The following is a 16,556-nucleotide window of genomic DNA, read 5'->3' as shown; positions in this document are numbered from 1 at the left end:
CCCATAACCGAAGCACTGGCCCTAATTCTGCTGCTGGAGAAGAAAGTGCTTCAAATTTCATGTGCCACCTCAGCCAAGTCCAGAAGTGCTTATAAAAAACAGTGTTAGTGTATCATTCAGAACAATCAAATACTACGTGCACGAAAAAGTAGTTTAGAGCAACATAAATTTTTAAAAAGTGACAATTTCATCACACAATTACTGTACACTGCTGTTCTTAAGATTGAATACTTTCCTCTCACTCTCTCTTTCTGTTTTATTCTTTTTCTTTTTTATTTTCTTTTTATTTGATTTTTTCTTTCTTTTTTTTTCCCCCCTTTTTTTGGATTTGGTCCACTGGAGATAAATTGCCCTCAATGATATATATATTTAAAAAAAATATCAGCAGCAAGACTCTCTTGAAATAGATTCTGTTTGATGTAGCTAGTCTGTCTTTTCTGTTTTGCCCTCTTTCACAGCAGCCTCTGAAGTTTTCCGCAGGGGGGCTTTCTCCGAGTTGGCGTGTCCTTGGCCGGATTCCGCCGCTCCTCCGTTTTTGTGCGATGTATGCTTTTCCAAGTAGTTCAGCATTTCACTGAGAACAGTTTGGAAAGTGCTTAGGGCAGCACATATTGCAGGAGTTCCAAAACCATGAGTGATCAAACTACAAATGGGAAGGAGACAGAAAAAGAAAAAGAAATACACACACACACATAAATATAAATGCGCTCACATACATTGAAGAGTTTACACTACACTCATTTCGCTATAGTGAAATTCAAGATTTGCTCCCTAAACTATTTATTACCTATGGGAGACACAGAAAAGAGTAGAGCTGAAGAGCAGACTACATATATCTTCAAAGGTTGGGTTTTGCAGGCGTCTCATTTCTGAACACAGTGGGACAGACCCTTGGCTGATGCAGATTGACAATGTTGTTGACTTCAGAGAGGCCAAGAGAGGATCTGTGCCCTAGACTCTCCAGCACTTCTACTTTTCCAGTCCCATAAGGTTTGGCTCTCCCTTTCCCAGGTAAATAAAATCAGTTCTGTGTGGTTTATTCACTCTTCTACATCAGACTCTTGAACAAGACCTGGTTACTCTACATAGATGTATGACTGGATCTGTACTAGGAAATTCAGTACAGATATGGCAGTTTGGCCATATCTGTCTGGCTAAGTCCTCTGAGCATCCAACAGAGTAAAATCTGAACTGCCTACAGGGAATAGTACCTGGACAATGCTAATGTAAAAACAATGTCCAGGAACTGTTTCACAAAGGGCTAGTTCATCCAGGTTAAATTCATGAACCATCCTAACCAAATAATAGTAAAAATAATCAAATTCCAACAATGTTGCCCTGGTAGTGTTTAATTTACTAGTATAGATTTAGCCTGTTGCACCTTACATCCAAATAAGGTGGGTTTCTTTTTTTCAAGAGAACACTATTATTTTTCTTGTTTTTCTGCACTGCAATTTCAGTGATGCTCCTCAATTACCAGCTACTGAAATTATGTATTAATGAAGTTACCAGGCAGACCTATAGTGGGTTAATCTAATCTCAGTTCAGAGGACCATTTCAGTGCACGCATATGTATCTACAGTCACTTGAAATATTTTAGGCATCCAGGGTGGCTTACACCTGTATATCCGTAAGCGTGCAAGTTTCCCATGGGTCCCATCTCTTAGGTACTATCTTTGTGAGGATGTTTCTGCTACCTTAGGATAACAGAAATGGCACTAGAGACTAGTTCAGAGAATCAACCTCAGCCCTATTTGCTTAAATATTATAAGTACAGTATAAGATGTTCATGTAAGGGACAGGGAAATTCAAGTTGTACTAGACATCTTAGTGCAAACAAGTTATTCACATTGTTATAATGACTCATTCTGATAAGTGGTAAGTGAAAAAAAAACCCCACCAAACCCTACTCAAATCCTCCAGATCTTTAATTTTAATTTAGAAACATAAATGAAAAATTATTTCACAGGGTTGAAGTGTCATTGCAGTTTTTAAAAGCTGATTTCTGTTATCCCAATTCTGCTTAGATCAGAAAGAAGACAAGAGGAACAGAAGGTGATTTTTGAGTCTGTGGACATTTTTTAGAAATCAATACTTCCTATTGCTTTGGGTGACGGCAAAAAAACCCCACATTACAGTGATTCTGACAAAACAGTAACTATTTACCATCCCATACTATTTAAGATCTTGGAACTGCAGTAACTGTCTGGGTGTCTTAGGCACCACATCAGTAAATGTTGGTCTAATGCAGAGACCCTTGAGTAGCTCAGAAATGGGAAGATTTTGATTCAGCAAAAACCCTTCTCTTCCGCATTTTGGTTTCTCAGTCTTTCCATCTATTTCAGAAAAAAGTGAAAAAGTAAGGAACAAGGTTATACAGGACATGGACAATTGTTGGGAGGCTGGAAGTATCAAAAAAGCCCAAAACCAAAACCAAACAACCCCCAAAAAACTGTATGGGAAAAAATTCAAGATGTCTTTTAGGGTAATCTTTCTGTCTGCTGGACATATGGGAACCTTGTTTGCTAAGAAAGCTCATATTGCAGAGAAGACACTAAACATATGGGATGCTTAACCAAAATGAGAACTTAAGATTGGAAATATCCATTTCAGATTGGGAGTGTCCCAGTCTCTTACAAAAGGTCTCCTGAAGGCTATTAAGAAATAACTCACTTTTAGAATGTTTATCCATTAGTCTCCAGGCACTTTTTAAAGCTGGAACTTATGTTTACTCCCAGTTAGTAATGAGAGGAAAATGATAATTAAATATTTACAGGGACTAGTTTGCAGACATCAATTAATAATTCCACACAAATCTTGAAATCTGGACTTGTAGTAATATCTGCATCTTTTAAATTTAGCATTAAAAACATATAAACAGTCCTCACTTTATTTTATTTTTGTTTTAGAAATGCCTGGCATACAAAGATAATAGAAATCATCTTCATCACCACGAGTCATGTTTTTAATGGTAGTAAAAGTAAAATCAGCATTAGAACATAGATAAGAATACTTCTAGCCCTCCAAAGTCCTTTTAGGAGTCAGGTGATTTCAAGATTTTGTGTTGAATTTTATTATCATTTATGGTCTTCATAAGTCCATAGAAATTAAAATGTGATGGAGCTTACAATAACAAAAAGAAAGAAAAAGGAAATTCAAATATATCATTATGAGTTACAATATCTCATGTTTTTTGCATGGCTTGCATGATCTGGGTCTTGATTTGGGGAACTGACTATACCAAGGTACATATAAAAATATTTATGATCTTGCAAGCAAATGAAAATAGTTTACCTATTTTAAAAGTTGGCAATACTTGCAACAATTCATTTCCAGTAGATGCAGATATTAAGTTTAACAAAGGATTGAAGAGAAATCTTCTGGCCTGCTGTCTTTGAACTTTTTGACTCCTGAGCAAAGGGAATAGTACTGTGCTCATTTGATAGCTCGATAATAAGAACAAAGTGAGAACCTACGGAGATTGCATCAGAAATTATCTGTAGGGCTAAGAACAAGGATAAAAAACTTCAATGTTCTGAAATGCTGAAAAAGACTGTAGGAAATACCAGAATGGGACAAAATCCGGTATTAAGTTACGCAAGTGCCAACTCATAGGTGTGTACATCAACAGTGCCTACAAGCTCAGGAGTGCTGCATCCCAACTAGAAGGAAGTGCAGCAGGAGGGCCAGGAGACCTCCTTGGATGGATAAGGAGCTGCTGAGAAAAATTCAAAGGAAAAAGAGGCTTATAAAAAATGGAAGCAAGGACAGGCGGCCTGGGTAGAGTACAGGGATGTTGTCCGGGAAGCTAGGGACCAGGTTAGGAAGGCTAAGGCCCAGTTAGAATTAAACCTAGCCAGGGATGTTAAGGATAATAGGAAGGGATTCTACAGGTATGTAGCAAACAAAAAAACAGACTAAGGACAACATAGGCTCCCTGAGGAAGCTTTCGGGAGAGCTGGCTACACAGGATTTGGAGAAGGCTGAGGTTCTGAATAACTTCTTCACCTCGGTCTTCACTGGCAAAGGCTCTGACTGCATCACCCAGGTCTTAGAAGGTAGACGCAGGGACTGTGAGAATGAAGACCTTGGGCCCACTGTAGGAGAGGATCTGGTTCGTGACCATCTTAAAAATCTGAACGCGCACAAGTCCATGGGACCTGATGGAATCCATCCGCGGGTCCTGAAGAAGCTGGCGAATGAAGTTGCTAAGCCACTGGCCTTTTGAAAAATCATGGCAGTCAGGTGAAGTTCCTGACGACTGGAAAAAGGGAAATATAACCCCCATTTTCAAGAAGGGGAAAGTGGAAGACCCAGGGAATTACAGACCATTCAGTCTCACCTCTATGCCTGGCAAAATCTTAGAGCAGATTCTCCTGGATGGCATGCTAAGGCACATGAAAAACAACAAGGTGCTTGGTGACAGCCAGCATGGCTTCACTAAGGGCAAATCCTGCCTGACCAATTTGGTGGCCTTCTATGATGGGGCTACAGAATTGATGGATAAGGGTAAAGCAGTTGATGTCATCTACCTGGACTTGTGCAAAGCGTTTGACAGTGTCCCACACGACATCCTTCTCTCTAAATTGGAGATATATCAATTTGATGGATGGACCACTCGGTGGATAAAGAACTGGCTGGACGGCTGCACACAAAGAGTTGTAGTAAATGGCTCGATGTCCGGCTGGAGACCGGTAACGAGTGGTGTCCCTCAGGGATCGGTGTTGGGACCGGTCTTGTTTAACATCTTCGTCGCTGACATGGACAGTGGGATTGAGTGCGCCCTCAGCAAGTTTGCCGATGACATCAAGCTGTGTGGTCCGGCTGATATGCTGGAGGGAAGTGATGCCATCCAGAGGGACCTTGACACGCTTGTGGTGGGCTGATGCCAACCTTATGAAGTTCAACAGTGACAAGTGCAAGGTCCTACACCTGGGTCGGAGCAATCCCAGGCACAGCTACAGACTGGGCAAAGAAGAGATTCAGAGCGGCCCTGCAGAGAAGGACTTGGGGGTTCTGGTCGGTGAGAAAATGAACATGAGCCGGCAGTGTTTTTCTTGCAGCCCAGAAAGCCAACCGTATCCTGGACTGCATCAAAAGCAGCGTGACCAACAGGTCGAAGGAGGTGATCCTGCCCCTCTACTCTGCTCTTGTGAGACCTCACCTGGAGTATTGTGTGCAGTTCTGGTGTCCTCAACATAAAAAGGACATGGAACTGCTGGAACAAGTCCAGAGGAGGGCCACGAGGATGATCAGGGGGCTGGAGCACCTCCCGTATGAAGACAGGCTGAGAAAGTTGGGGCTGTTCAGCCTGGAGAAGAGAAGGCTACGTGGGGACCTAATAGCAGCCTTCCAGTATCTGAAGGGGGCCTATAGGGATGCTGGAGAGGGACTCTTCGTCAGGGACTGTAGTGACAGGACAAGGGGTAACGGGTTAAAACTTAAACAGGGGAAGTTTAGATTGGATATAAGGAGGAAATTCTTTCCTGTTAGGGTGGTGAGACACTGGAATCGGTTGCCCAGGGAGGTTGTGAGTGCTCCATCCCTGGCAGTGTTCAAGGCCAGGTTGGATGAAGCCTTGTGTGGGATGGTTTAGTGTGAGGTGTCCCTGTCCATGGCAGGGGGGTTGGAACTAGATGATCTTGAGGTCCTTTCCAACCCTAACTATTCTATGATTCTATGATTCTAGGGGGACTTAGCATAGGTTCCTATGTAGAAGGGTCTACAGTGATTTGATATGTTCTATTATATCTGAAACATCTGCACAGATTTGCTAGATATGATAGGACTTAAGTTCACCTTTCTTCTAGGTGTTTTGATGACAGGAATGTTATCCTTGTGTATCTCACACAGCACTAGATGCCAACATTTAGGTGACTGAATTCAGCCCTGGGGCTTTATTCATATATTGAATAATGATGTGGGAAAATTTTGGAGAATGATGTAGTGCATGAAATGGATGTGTCTCCTTTACAGTGAGCTGTACCATTCTTCTGACTGCACTGAGGGTTCCATCAAGCTGAATAAAAATGTGTGTTTGGTGCTATTTGAGATGTCCTATGGTAACAAGATATCTGTGTCCGGTGAACAGGTAATGCAGAGGGCATATAAGAGGGCATCACCCTTTTAAAACAGCAATGTACTGATGGCATACCTAGCAGTATCTAAAAAGACCCTGAATGCTACTATTTACTCAGCTATATTTTGTCAAAGATCTTCATTGACTACATGAGAAGCTTAGACATCCAGCTTATGTTGAAGCACCTACATATGGCTATTTTACCCTGAGCAGAAACTTTCTGGTCTGAAACTGGTGTTCATAGGAAAAGAATTTTATGGGGTGAGTTGAGGTCTTATCTCCTTTACAGTTTGGCATCTTATGTACCACTAATTATTAAATGCAGCAGTTTTTTTCAAGATAACACTGTATTTCTCAGAGAAAAGACAACACTTTTTTAGTGAAATGATGCTTCAGAGTCTCATGGCAACTCCACTTTTGGTTCAGTCAGATGAATACGTTGCTCTCTGTAGTTTGGGGTTTGCAGATGCTAATAATTTTCCCACGAAGTTTAGTAAATGAAACAATTTTATGGAAACATTATGACCAGCTCTGCTTGCCATGCTCCTCTGAGGGTGTATTTTATTAGCCTTACTTTATGCATCAAAAGGCTGAGAGATATTATCTTCCTCTTTGTCTTACATTTTTATTTTATCAGTAATTCCCCTTGCTCTAATTTTGGTGGACTTTCTCTGCAAGTTAAAATCTTGAAAAAAGGGTCTAGACTAAAATCTAAGAAAGTTGAATAATTTCCATTTGCTCATGGAAGTAAGTTTCAAGTTGGGAAGAAAATCTGATTTTATATTTAAATCAGACATGACAGACAGAAGATTAATGGCAAAGCATTAAAATGTGTTTCCTAAAAGTCAAATTTAGTTGAACGATTATTCAGGCTGAGTTCCCACTGAAATTGGTTCATTTTTGGTATGCTCCACACCTATGAAATGAGTCACTTTCATTACAATACTTTAATTTGGGTTTAAAACCCTAAAATTAAACATAGTGGTTTCATAATGAAATCCTCCGGGTACTCTCAGCATTGTAGTACAACTCCTATAACTAACGTTGTTCTAAAAGGCAAGGCTAAGATTTCTGATTTTGGTACTCTGTATGGAAAGCCGCAGAAAGAAGGCAATGAATATCAGGCCAATATATTATAAATCCTTATGCTTAAGGACATCCAGACATGCCTGCAATTCTGCCTAGCTCTGCGATGCAATTATGTCTCCTCATGTTTTAATGATGGCCTTACTTAAAAGTGAAAAGCTCCAAGTGTGCCTGAAGGCTTGGACTCTTGTTTGGCAGCTACCTCAAGGACTCCTCCATACCCCAGGCTGGTGAAACTCCGACATGCAGCAAATGAAACAGATTCCCTCTCTGTGGGGGAGAAGAGGCCATCTGCACTGAATGTTTACACCCTCATTTAAAACAATAATAATGAAGGAAAATGCAAGCTTGAACTTATTGGTCGGGCTTTCTCAGAACTTTGCATATAGAAACCACTTCATGATTAAAGGGGGATAAATCTAAATTTAATAGAACAAGGCAGATCACAAATAATAAGATCTAATAAGACTTTTGGAGGCTGGGCTGTAAAGGAAATGGAAAAAAGATTTCAATCTCCTCACTGATACGAGTAACATCCTAATTTAGAGGTGCCTTACTGACTTCTAGGTGTTTCTGTTGATTTGAAGGTCTGTCCTGTTAAGGTTGCCTAGAGAATTAAATTGTGACAGCTTTACTACAGAAGGTCAATAGGCCTAACTATGACACAAGTTCGACTGACAGCCATGGTAAACCTTAGAACATGGCCAGTATATATTATAGGGGTAGGTAGTCTGTAACACCAGAGAGGCAAACAACACATACAAAAATTGCCCTACAAAGCAGGCCTTCATGCTTGTTTTCTGTTCATAACAAAACAAATGTATCAAGGAGATGTTCTAAGCAGATTGACCTTCTTCTACATTGTGTAAAAGCAATGGAGAAAGTAAGGAGAGAATGCAAAATACTCTATTTCAGCTCTGTACACTTTAGACCTTGGGTCCGATTTTTCACACTAGGCAATTGCCCAGGCAATATACCTGAAACATCCAAAACTGCAGCTATGGAGTGCTTCTGAGCTATAGTCCAAATATTAAGCCATGGTACGGTGGTGCTCGTGGTACTCATAGAAGCCCTTGTATTTCTGACATGCAATGTTTCCAGCACAGCATATTATATCCTCCAAATAAAACACTGGATAATATTGTTACTTGATTGTTTTGAATAAGAAAATATGTATAAACATGTGGCTGACTCTGAATGAAAACCTGCCTCACCTCCCATTACTACCTGTGGAGCCAAGCACACCACTGAGACCACAGATCCAAGATGACTGGATACTTGTGAAAAACAGTGAACTTGCCCCTCCCATAGCCATAAGCTCCTTTGGTTTCTCCTTTCACTTAGTTAAAGGTTATATGCCTGCTCTATGGGAAGGCAGGGAAATTAATGAGATTAATTAAATTTGCTACTTTTTTTTCCAGTTAGGCAGCTAATCATAGAATCATAGAACGGTTTGGGTTGGAAGGAACCTTAAAGCTCATCCAGTTCCACCCCACTGCCACAGACAGGGACACCTTCCACTAGACCAGGTTACTCCAAGCCCTTCCAACCTGTCCTTGAACACTTTCAGGGATGGGTCCCACAGCTCCTTGTAGCAACCTGTTCCAGTGTCTCACCACCTTCACAAAAAAATTCTTCCTAATAGCTAATTAAGATCTATCCTCTTTCAGTTTAAATGTAGCTAAGAAGCCTCCCACACGAGAAAGGGCAAGAAGTAAGCATCATAAAAATGCTGATGACAAAGGACAATGCAACTTTGTAACCTAGGAATTTGGAAATGGGTGGATGCCATTCCTGTTTTCGGGAAAACACAAGTGCCTTAAAGGTTTTAAGAAATCTTAATTGCTGGATTGTAAACCAAATCAAACTGCCCAAGATTTTATTCATTTACTTTTTCCTTGATAATCATGGAACAAATTAATTTGTTGATGAAGTGAATAGAGAAAACAGATTCTCATCTGTTGTCTTGACTCCATAAATTGTGACTTCAAGGGAATATGGTATCAAAAGACTATAATTAAAAATCATGGGTAATATTAAAAATTCACACCCTTCCAAAAGAATATTGGTCATCAGCAGAGCAGGAGAATGTGATTGAACTCTCGCTATAGAACGATCAATGAGGGAACCCCCGGGAAAGGGAGTGAGGGAAAAATCCTAGAGGAAGGAACTGTAATACTTCTGGTAAATCAAGAACAAACGAAAATAAGAAAAAAATAAAAAAAAAAGAGGATCAGTTTGATGTTTACTAGTACCTCAGCATGAGGAAAAGTCTTGTCTGAAGAATCTAAAGCCAGATTGAGAGAGATCATGGAAATGAGGGAACTCTAGAGGGCACCAGAGGTGTTTCACCACTATTTTGCGCACTGGCTTCTTCCCGTCAATGCATCCAAATAGAAGGCTGGTGTTGCTAATCAAGATGACTGGAATTATGACAGCAGCTGCTTTACCTCCTGATAAGCAAAGAAGCGTAAAAACCTGGAATATATAAAGGGGGAGGGTGGCATAGGTAAAGGCCACCCACAAGTAAGGCTTTGGGTTTGGCTCTTTGCTGCAATTTAAAAACATGTTGAAGTTCAAAACCCATTTAATTTTTCCCTTTTACCCTTCAGAAAAAAGGGTGTTACTTTCTTACTGCTCCGAAAGCCTGAGACTGGTTTCTTGCCTGTTTTTTTTCTGTGTCACCTTGTCAAATGTAATGCCAAGCACTTGCAGGAGGCTGACAGCTCTAGGCTCAGAGACTAGCTAAGTGACAAAACTAATCTCAAATGGTTTCATAGAAAGGATGTTTCATATCAGCTGGATAGCTAGACAAAACAAAGTATAATTTGTGAGGATGCTCATTGCTTTCATTATGTAGCTTTAGTATCCTGACCCTATTATTTTTTGTCTGCTTTTACAAGGTTTCTGCAATGAAAGAAGTGTCACTTGCAAGAAAATAGTTTTGCTGTTTTTATCTTTTATATATGAAAAAAAAATGATCTGGATGTGGTTTTCCACCTTTATGAAAAGTAACTTTGAAGTTAAAGGGTCAAATCCAACTTCAGTGATTGGTAGGTATTCGTCTTTCCCTACATGATAAATGACATTAGGAGGATACCTGAACTTTCCAAACACTGCAGATCCATATAGACACAAGCATTCCAAAAGCAGACATGGAAGCTATGTCTATACCCAATCTTACAAGTGAAGAGAGTGAGACTAAGAGGTTGATTAACGAGGCCAGGTAGTGTGTACATGAACAGACACCGATCTCTTGAGTATAATCTCAGCAAGCCTTCTTTTTGTAAGTATTTTGTGTCATGTTTTTTGGTTTCCCAGCACAGAATGTGGGTAACTTCTGGTGTGCTTTATGGATAACTCTAGTTTTCATGAAATTCTGTGTAGCTAAAAAGACTTCTGCCAAAAATTAAAAAAAAAAAAAAAAAAGAAAGAAAATCTGATGCAAGGGCAGGTTACAAAGGCAAAGACAAGAAGACACATGTCAGTGTGACTTTCAAGTTCCTGGCTTAATCTGTGGGAAGCTCATATGTAATAGTGGAATGGAAGAGAGAAGTAGATACATGCTCTCTCCACTCAACAAGAGAGAGACGTAGGGTATAAAACAAAGAAAAATACTAGTCTTTTGGACCTTTGGTCCAGTTGGAGGGATATCTTAAATTCTGATCCTTAGACTGAGGGCTGATCTGATACTTTATCAACAGGCTTAAGTGTGAAACAAATAAAACAGGATCCTAGATCCAGAACCCTAGCTTTGATTTAGTGCAGAAGCCACTCCACTAGATAAGGACACTCATGGGATCTCTTTCTCTGTCCAGCCTTAAGTTTACCTTTGCAAAAGAGAAAAACTTCAAAAGAAGGGGTGGAAAGTGAACTTGCAGATTCACCCATGCCACCAGAGCTGTCAGAGGACATTAGAGTACCTATAACATTGGTAGATGTGATGCAAGACTCACAAAAAACCCTTCAGCTGAGCGAGTGGCAGATGAATGTGAGATGGGGTGTCTTTTTACACCTAAACCGACCCTTGATCCCTGGATTCACCAGACAGGTGAATCACTGTAAGGTGCTTAAACTGAAGCTAGGAAATGCCTTTAGTCACCTGTATCTGCATTAGTGAAGTCAAGACTCCTCTGATCATGAGTGATCTAGAATAGTTTGGCTTTATCTCCATTATTCCAGCATTTTAACCTGTGAAGTAGTGGTCATATATCTAAGCTTCCAACTGAGAATATCCGGCTGACTGAGGTGGGGCTGACTTGTGCCTGGGACAGAAAGAGTTGGTCTAGGCCAAATGCGTAAAAGGAACCACAGTAGAAATCAAACATTACAGACAACTGTGTTCCAGTGTCCAGGACCATATCTACCCAGCTTATTAGGTTAGTTTCCCTGTATCTTTTGGAGAGTATTAATCTCTACATGTCTCAATTCCTTCTCTGAAATATGACAGACATATTTGCCTTCTTCACAGCAGGGATCTTATACAACTGAAAATATTTGGTTTATCTGGTGTTGGATGCATTAAATGTCTGGGAAGCACAAAAATGCTAGAGAGATGAGTGGTATGCAGGTTATTTCCAATTATTTTACATGCCAACATACTTCAGATCTACCTGCACGTCACTGACAGGAAAAAGATGGGGCTTGATGGTTATGCTGGTTAACATTGTCCCAGATCCAGCAGAAGAATCTTATGGTCTGCAATGTCACCATTCAGCTCTCCTGAATTAATGGCAGGATTATGGGTGTTAGGGATTATCCAGGGCTTCACCATCTCCCATCACAACTACCTGCACAATATAGTTTCATGGTGTGTGTCTTGGAGCTATTGTGTTTCCAGGCAGGATTGTTTTATGCTGTAGGTCATGATTGCCCTGGTTCACTATTTCCAGGCTTTTCTAAAGTGAATTATTCTCACAGCCTTACATATCTGTTCTTTTTCTTCCATCTTTTTGCTTTCTTCAAACATTCCAACCCCCTTTTTCCCTCCCATCACCCTGGAAAATTGAGAGCTGTCTCTCAGTTTCACTGAGCATAAAACTAGTCTCTTTCACTTGTTCTGCATCCAAAACCAACTTACTATGCTAAAGAGAGGTTTGTATAGGCTTACAGTTCTGAAAGAAAAATAAAGATGAAATTTCAGCTTTACTGACATCAGTAGAATTTGAAAATTATTTTCTGTTTCAGAAGAAATTAAACCCCCAGCTTTTCTTTCTTGCATATACAGATGCATGCATGTGTACACAGAAGTCTGTGTGGGGCTTCGGGGAGAAGACCTCTGCGTTGTAAGTAATAAAGGGCATTCTAAAAAAAGAAACTAAGGTGTATTTAAATATTTTCTTTTTCTCATGTTTTCCTTATCTTTCTTTCTTATGCTGTCACTCTCAGTCTTTTACTCTCCCTTTCCTGATGCTCACTCCATTTTGAAAGCAAAGGGTGAGAGAAATAGGTTCCTCTCCTTAAAGCCATAGAAACTTTTGTGTTCTTTTCTAGTACTGATGCGCTGACTTCTCTGTATACTGTAGTATAATCGTAAATGCATTTACACAGATCGGCCTTTAGAGAACGACAGAGACACTCATATACCCGGAAAAAAGGTCTCAGCACTTTTCCCAGGGTGTTTTTCGTATGCTCTGTGTCTTAGTGCTGATTCTGTCTTCAGAATCCAGGGACAGGGTAGCTCAAGTGATGGCTTTCGGGCCAGAAATCTTGAATAAAGCATACATAATACTACCCTTGCTGAGGTACTGCACAATAGTTGCTGATAAAAACGTAAGGGTCTATGGAATTGTTGGTTTATGGTCAAACAATATTGGGAATTCATTCTTCATGCAGAATTAAGTTTTCTGTATTCAGGTCAAATGGACATCTCAGAGCAGCTGCACAAACATGGTTGTACCACAGGTGTAGAAGAGCCTTTGTGTTTTTGCTTATGTAGTAAAGTTGTGCACAACTCAGCAGTTTTCAGGCTCACTGGCAATCCCTTTGAAGATTTCCACTGTTTTATCCTTTGTATGAACTTTGAGTTTGTAGGTTGAGCAACCCCAGCAATTTTGATCCCTTCAAGGGGACTATCCTGTACTTCAGGTTGGACACTTGTTTACAGATCTTGATGAATTGTAACTCAGTTGAAAAACTTCAGAGAAATGTGAGCTTGAAGATTTAAAACAGAGGAAATGGGAAACACTGCTTCCATCTGATTTGTGCCAGTCTGTGAATCCTGGTCTTAATTATTAATGTTGAGAAGTAACATCATGAGCAAGTGGAGCACATAACTCTACAATTACTAGCTGCAGGATAATTTATTTCTAAAGAAAAACTCCCTTTTACCCCAAGGTAGTAGAAGCTGGATTCTACTGTAGGTATTGGTTGCTACAGCTCTTCAAAAAGTCTTTTATTATCTTAGAATTTATTCTAATAATAAAGATATGTGTGATTCCTCTAAATTTTTCTGGTCACGATTTTTTGCATCATATTGTATAAGTATATACATATGTGCGTAAAATAACAACTTTTCATCTTGCGGTTTCTTTGCTGCCTTGATTATTATAGTCTACAAGGCAGAATTTCTGAACCTCTTCTTTTTATATTAAATATGTATAAAACTATATGAGACTTCCCATGATCAATAATCAGCTCTTATTGCGTAATATAATTTTGAAAAAAATGCTATATTTATGATAAAAAATTTCACAAAACCTAGTCAGAGATACCAGTGAAAGACTATGCTTTGTCCTTGCCAAATGTGATATTTTGGCCCCCTCCCAGTCTAGAGACTTCTGCAGCAAAAAGACAGAGAATTTATTGTGAGAAAGGGCACAGTTCTGGAATACAGCTAGAAAAGAAGATGAAAATTTCACTATTGAAACAGCGTGTTAAAAAATTTGTGATGACTATATGGAGTCATTATTTCAGATTTAAATCTCCTCTGCAAGATGCATTTGCAGAGCATCAACAACTCTTGGGCATTTTGGTCATAAATAACATTAATTTCGTATGTATTATCAGGACCAGCCACTTACTAAGACAGTCCAATTTTAAACTCTGATTGCCATAGATGTCATCAGAGTATTAGACAATGACTATGGTATGAAGGTCAAATCCTCTCTGGCGTACAGTTGCACAGCTTTTTATATATATAGATACATGATAATCATGTTCACTGTAATAAATAAGGACAACCTGCTCTTTTGGAAATCCAGTCTTAGGTGGAACCTATGATTGGGTCCTATGATCAGGGATGTGGAAGCCAATGTACTATGAATATTTGAATTCTTATTGCTAGGCATGTGGATTGTTAGGCAGATGCTTTCGACATCTTTTTATTAAGTGATTTCTGACTATTCTGTTTCTGCTTGTGACCAGTAGGAGGCTGTGCTGTACCTCGGACAGCAGTGAGCGTGTTGTTCCTAGGTTACAAGAACTTTCTAAGTGTGTTGGGGTATCAAGAATTTTCCCTCATCCCAACTGATCAGGTACAAATTTCCTGTGACAAAGGTTGGTTCAGTCTGAGGTTAATCCCCCAGATAAACACAGAGAAACCAAATGATCAGTCAGAAGCACTGTTTTCTGTGTTGAAAACTTGACTTGGAAAATAGTTAATGCTCCTGAAAACATGGTGAACTGCATTCTTGTATCTTCTTTGGCATCTGTGACAGTCTTAAGTGCCTTCTGTGATACTTAATCTCAAGAAAACAAGTAGTCGTAAGAGGGCTTGAGATGATCTAGCTGTGAAGGCTGCCAGATTTAGTGGATGGGAATCGCAATGTTTTTGTCTACACTAGTTTTAACTATTTACAATACAAGTATCTAATGTGTACTGGTTGGCTAAGCTCCCGTTCAGCTGAAGACCTAGACCACACTGCTCAGTCACTAGAGTTTAGAGAGAATTTCAAGTCACACAAATACAGATGTCTATGTTAAGTCTGCTTAACTGTAATGCAGATTTCATGGGCTATACAGGCAAGATGCTTAGAGGGTACAGCAGAAGGCACACACATGGCTGAAATGGAGGCTCCTACATGTAGATGAGTAGCATTGGAGGTCTGGGTCAGAATCTGGATCTGACCTCAACTTCTCTAAGACAGATGGAAAAGGAATATGGTCTCAGCTCAGCCGGTGGGTCTGGCAGTACTCATCATTCACTAAACACAATCAGAGAAGGCTGTCTGATTTAAGCCCAGGGAAGCACCTTTGTAGGGTAAAGACCTGTGCTCTTCTAGGTGCCGATTTTCAGACCAACACTTATTTCCTATTGCAGGCAGGAAAGAAAGTACTGAATGATCCAGGAGCTGCCTGCAGAAGCTTTGTACTTCAACCTACTGAAGTATAGCAGAGAAAGAAGGGTGGGAGCTGTACCAGTTGACAGCTTTTGTAGCTGAAGCCTTCAGTGTTTTATCCTGACTGCTATTTTGTTAAACACAGGAATCCTTGGGGATTAGTTACCTTGTATCACGTTTACTTTTTGTGCATGTAATGGGGAATTATCTATTTTTCCGCAAGCCTAGGTAACCTATTAAAATCACTCTATGAGTATCCTACATAAATAAGTATGTCTCCCTTGGTGTAACAGTGTAGTTAGGTGTTGGGGTGTGTGTGTATAAGGGAAAGCATACGTAGACATAAGTGGTATGTACATGTGTGTGCACATCACCACACGAGAACAGAAGTGGGGTTTCTAGGTGTGTTCGTACACACATAGGATGAACACAGGTATGTGTTAGAATAAGCAGGAATGTGTTCATTTGTGGACCGAGCACTGCCGTTGCCTCTCCCTACCCCCGACACATAGATGAAAGAAGTGGGATGGTGGGTATTGGTATTTTGGAATCCATTCAAAGTTGGAGGAACTAAACTTTAGGTGTTGTACCACCTGACTGCTGAGTGCTTCATGCTCTATGTGAATCATAATAACTAAAAGACATTGGGATGTTGGGGTTCAAAATTGTCTGTCCACCCAATGAATGAACAGTGGCTCAGCTGGCTGTAGCAAAGAATATGGAAAATCATTCTAAGCCTGTATAGGCCTAATGAACTTGTTTGGTGTTATGGTCTGTAAACAGCTCTCTGGAACAGTTCTTTACATGTTGATTATTTCACATATCAGCTAACTGCTAGGAAAAAAAGTAAAATCTGCAGCCTGAGCTAGTCATGTATTCCCGTTTGTGGCTTGAACAGAGATAGGAGCACCCATAGGATGTTTCATCAAGCTTATCTTTGATAATAATCTTAGATGACCCCACAGTTTCAAAGTGTCCCTCTGGAAGTTGCCATCTCAATCTTGGCTGTACCTAGCACATTGCGTAACACAAAAACATGAAATTGTACAGCAACTCCTGGGCTAATAAATCTGTCTGATCTCAAATCATCTATACACTTTTATCCTTGACTT

At 40.0% G+C, this 16,556-nt stretch overlaps 1 protein-coding gene across 1 annotated transcript in view; it reads right to left on the bottom strand.

Annotated features, from left to right (window-relative positions):
• Positions 1 to 343: 343 nt before the first annotated feature.
• TFAP2D (transcription factor AP-2 delta) overlaps positions 344 to 16,556 on the bottom strand; it is a 50,719-nt gene continuing 34,506 nt past the window's right edge. Inside the window, exon 8 of the mRNA XM_065679216.1 lies at positions 344 to 643. Within this exon, the coding sequence (XP_065535288.1) occupies positions 424 to 643 (220 nt within the window). The 3' untranslated portion in view covers positions 344 to 423. The remainder of the gene's footprint in view (positions 644 to 16,556) is intronic.

The sequence above is a fragment of the Lathamus discolor genome, chromosome 5 (assembly GCF_037157495.1).
Source record: "Lathamus discolor isolate bLatDis1 chromosome 5, bLatDis1.hap1, whole genome shotgun sequence".
In the NCBI taxonomy this organism is placed as follows: Eukaryota; Metazoa; Chordata; class Aves; order Psittaciformes; family Psittacidae; genus Lathamus; species Lathamus discolor.
This window is presented reverse-complemented; position numbering and strand designations above follow the sequence as displayed.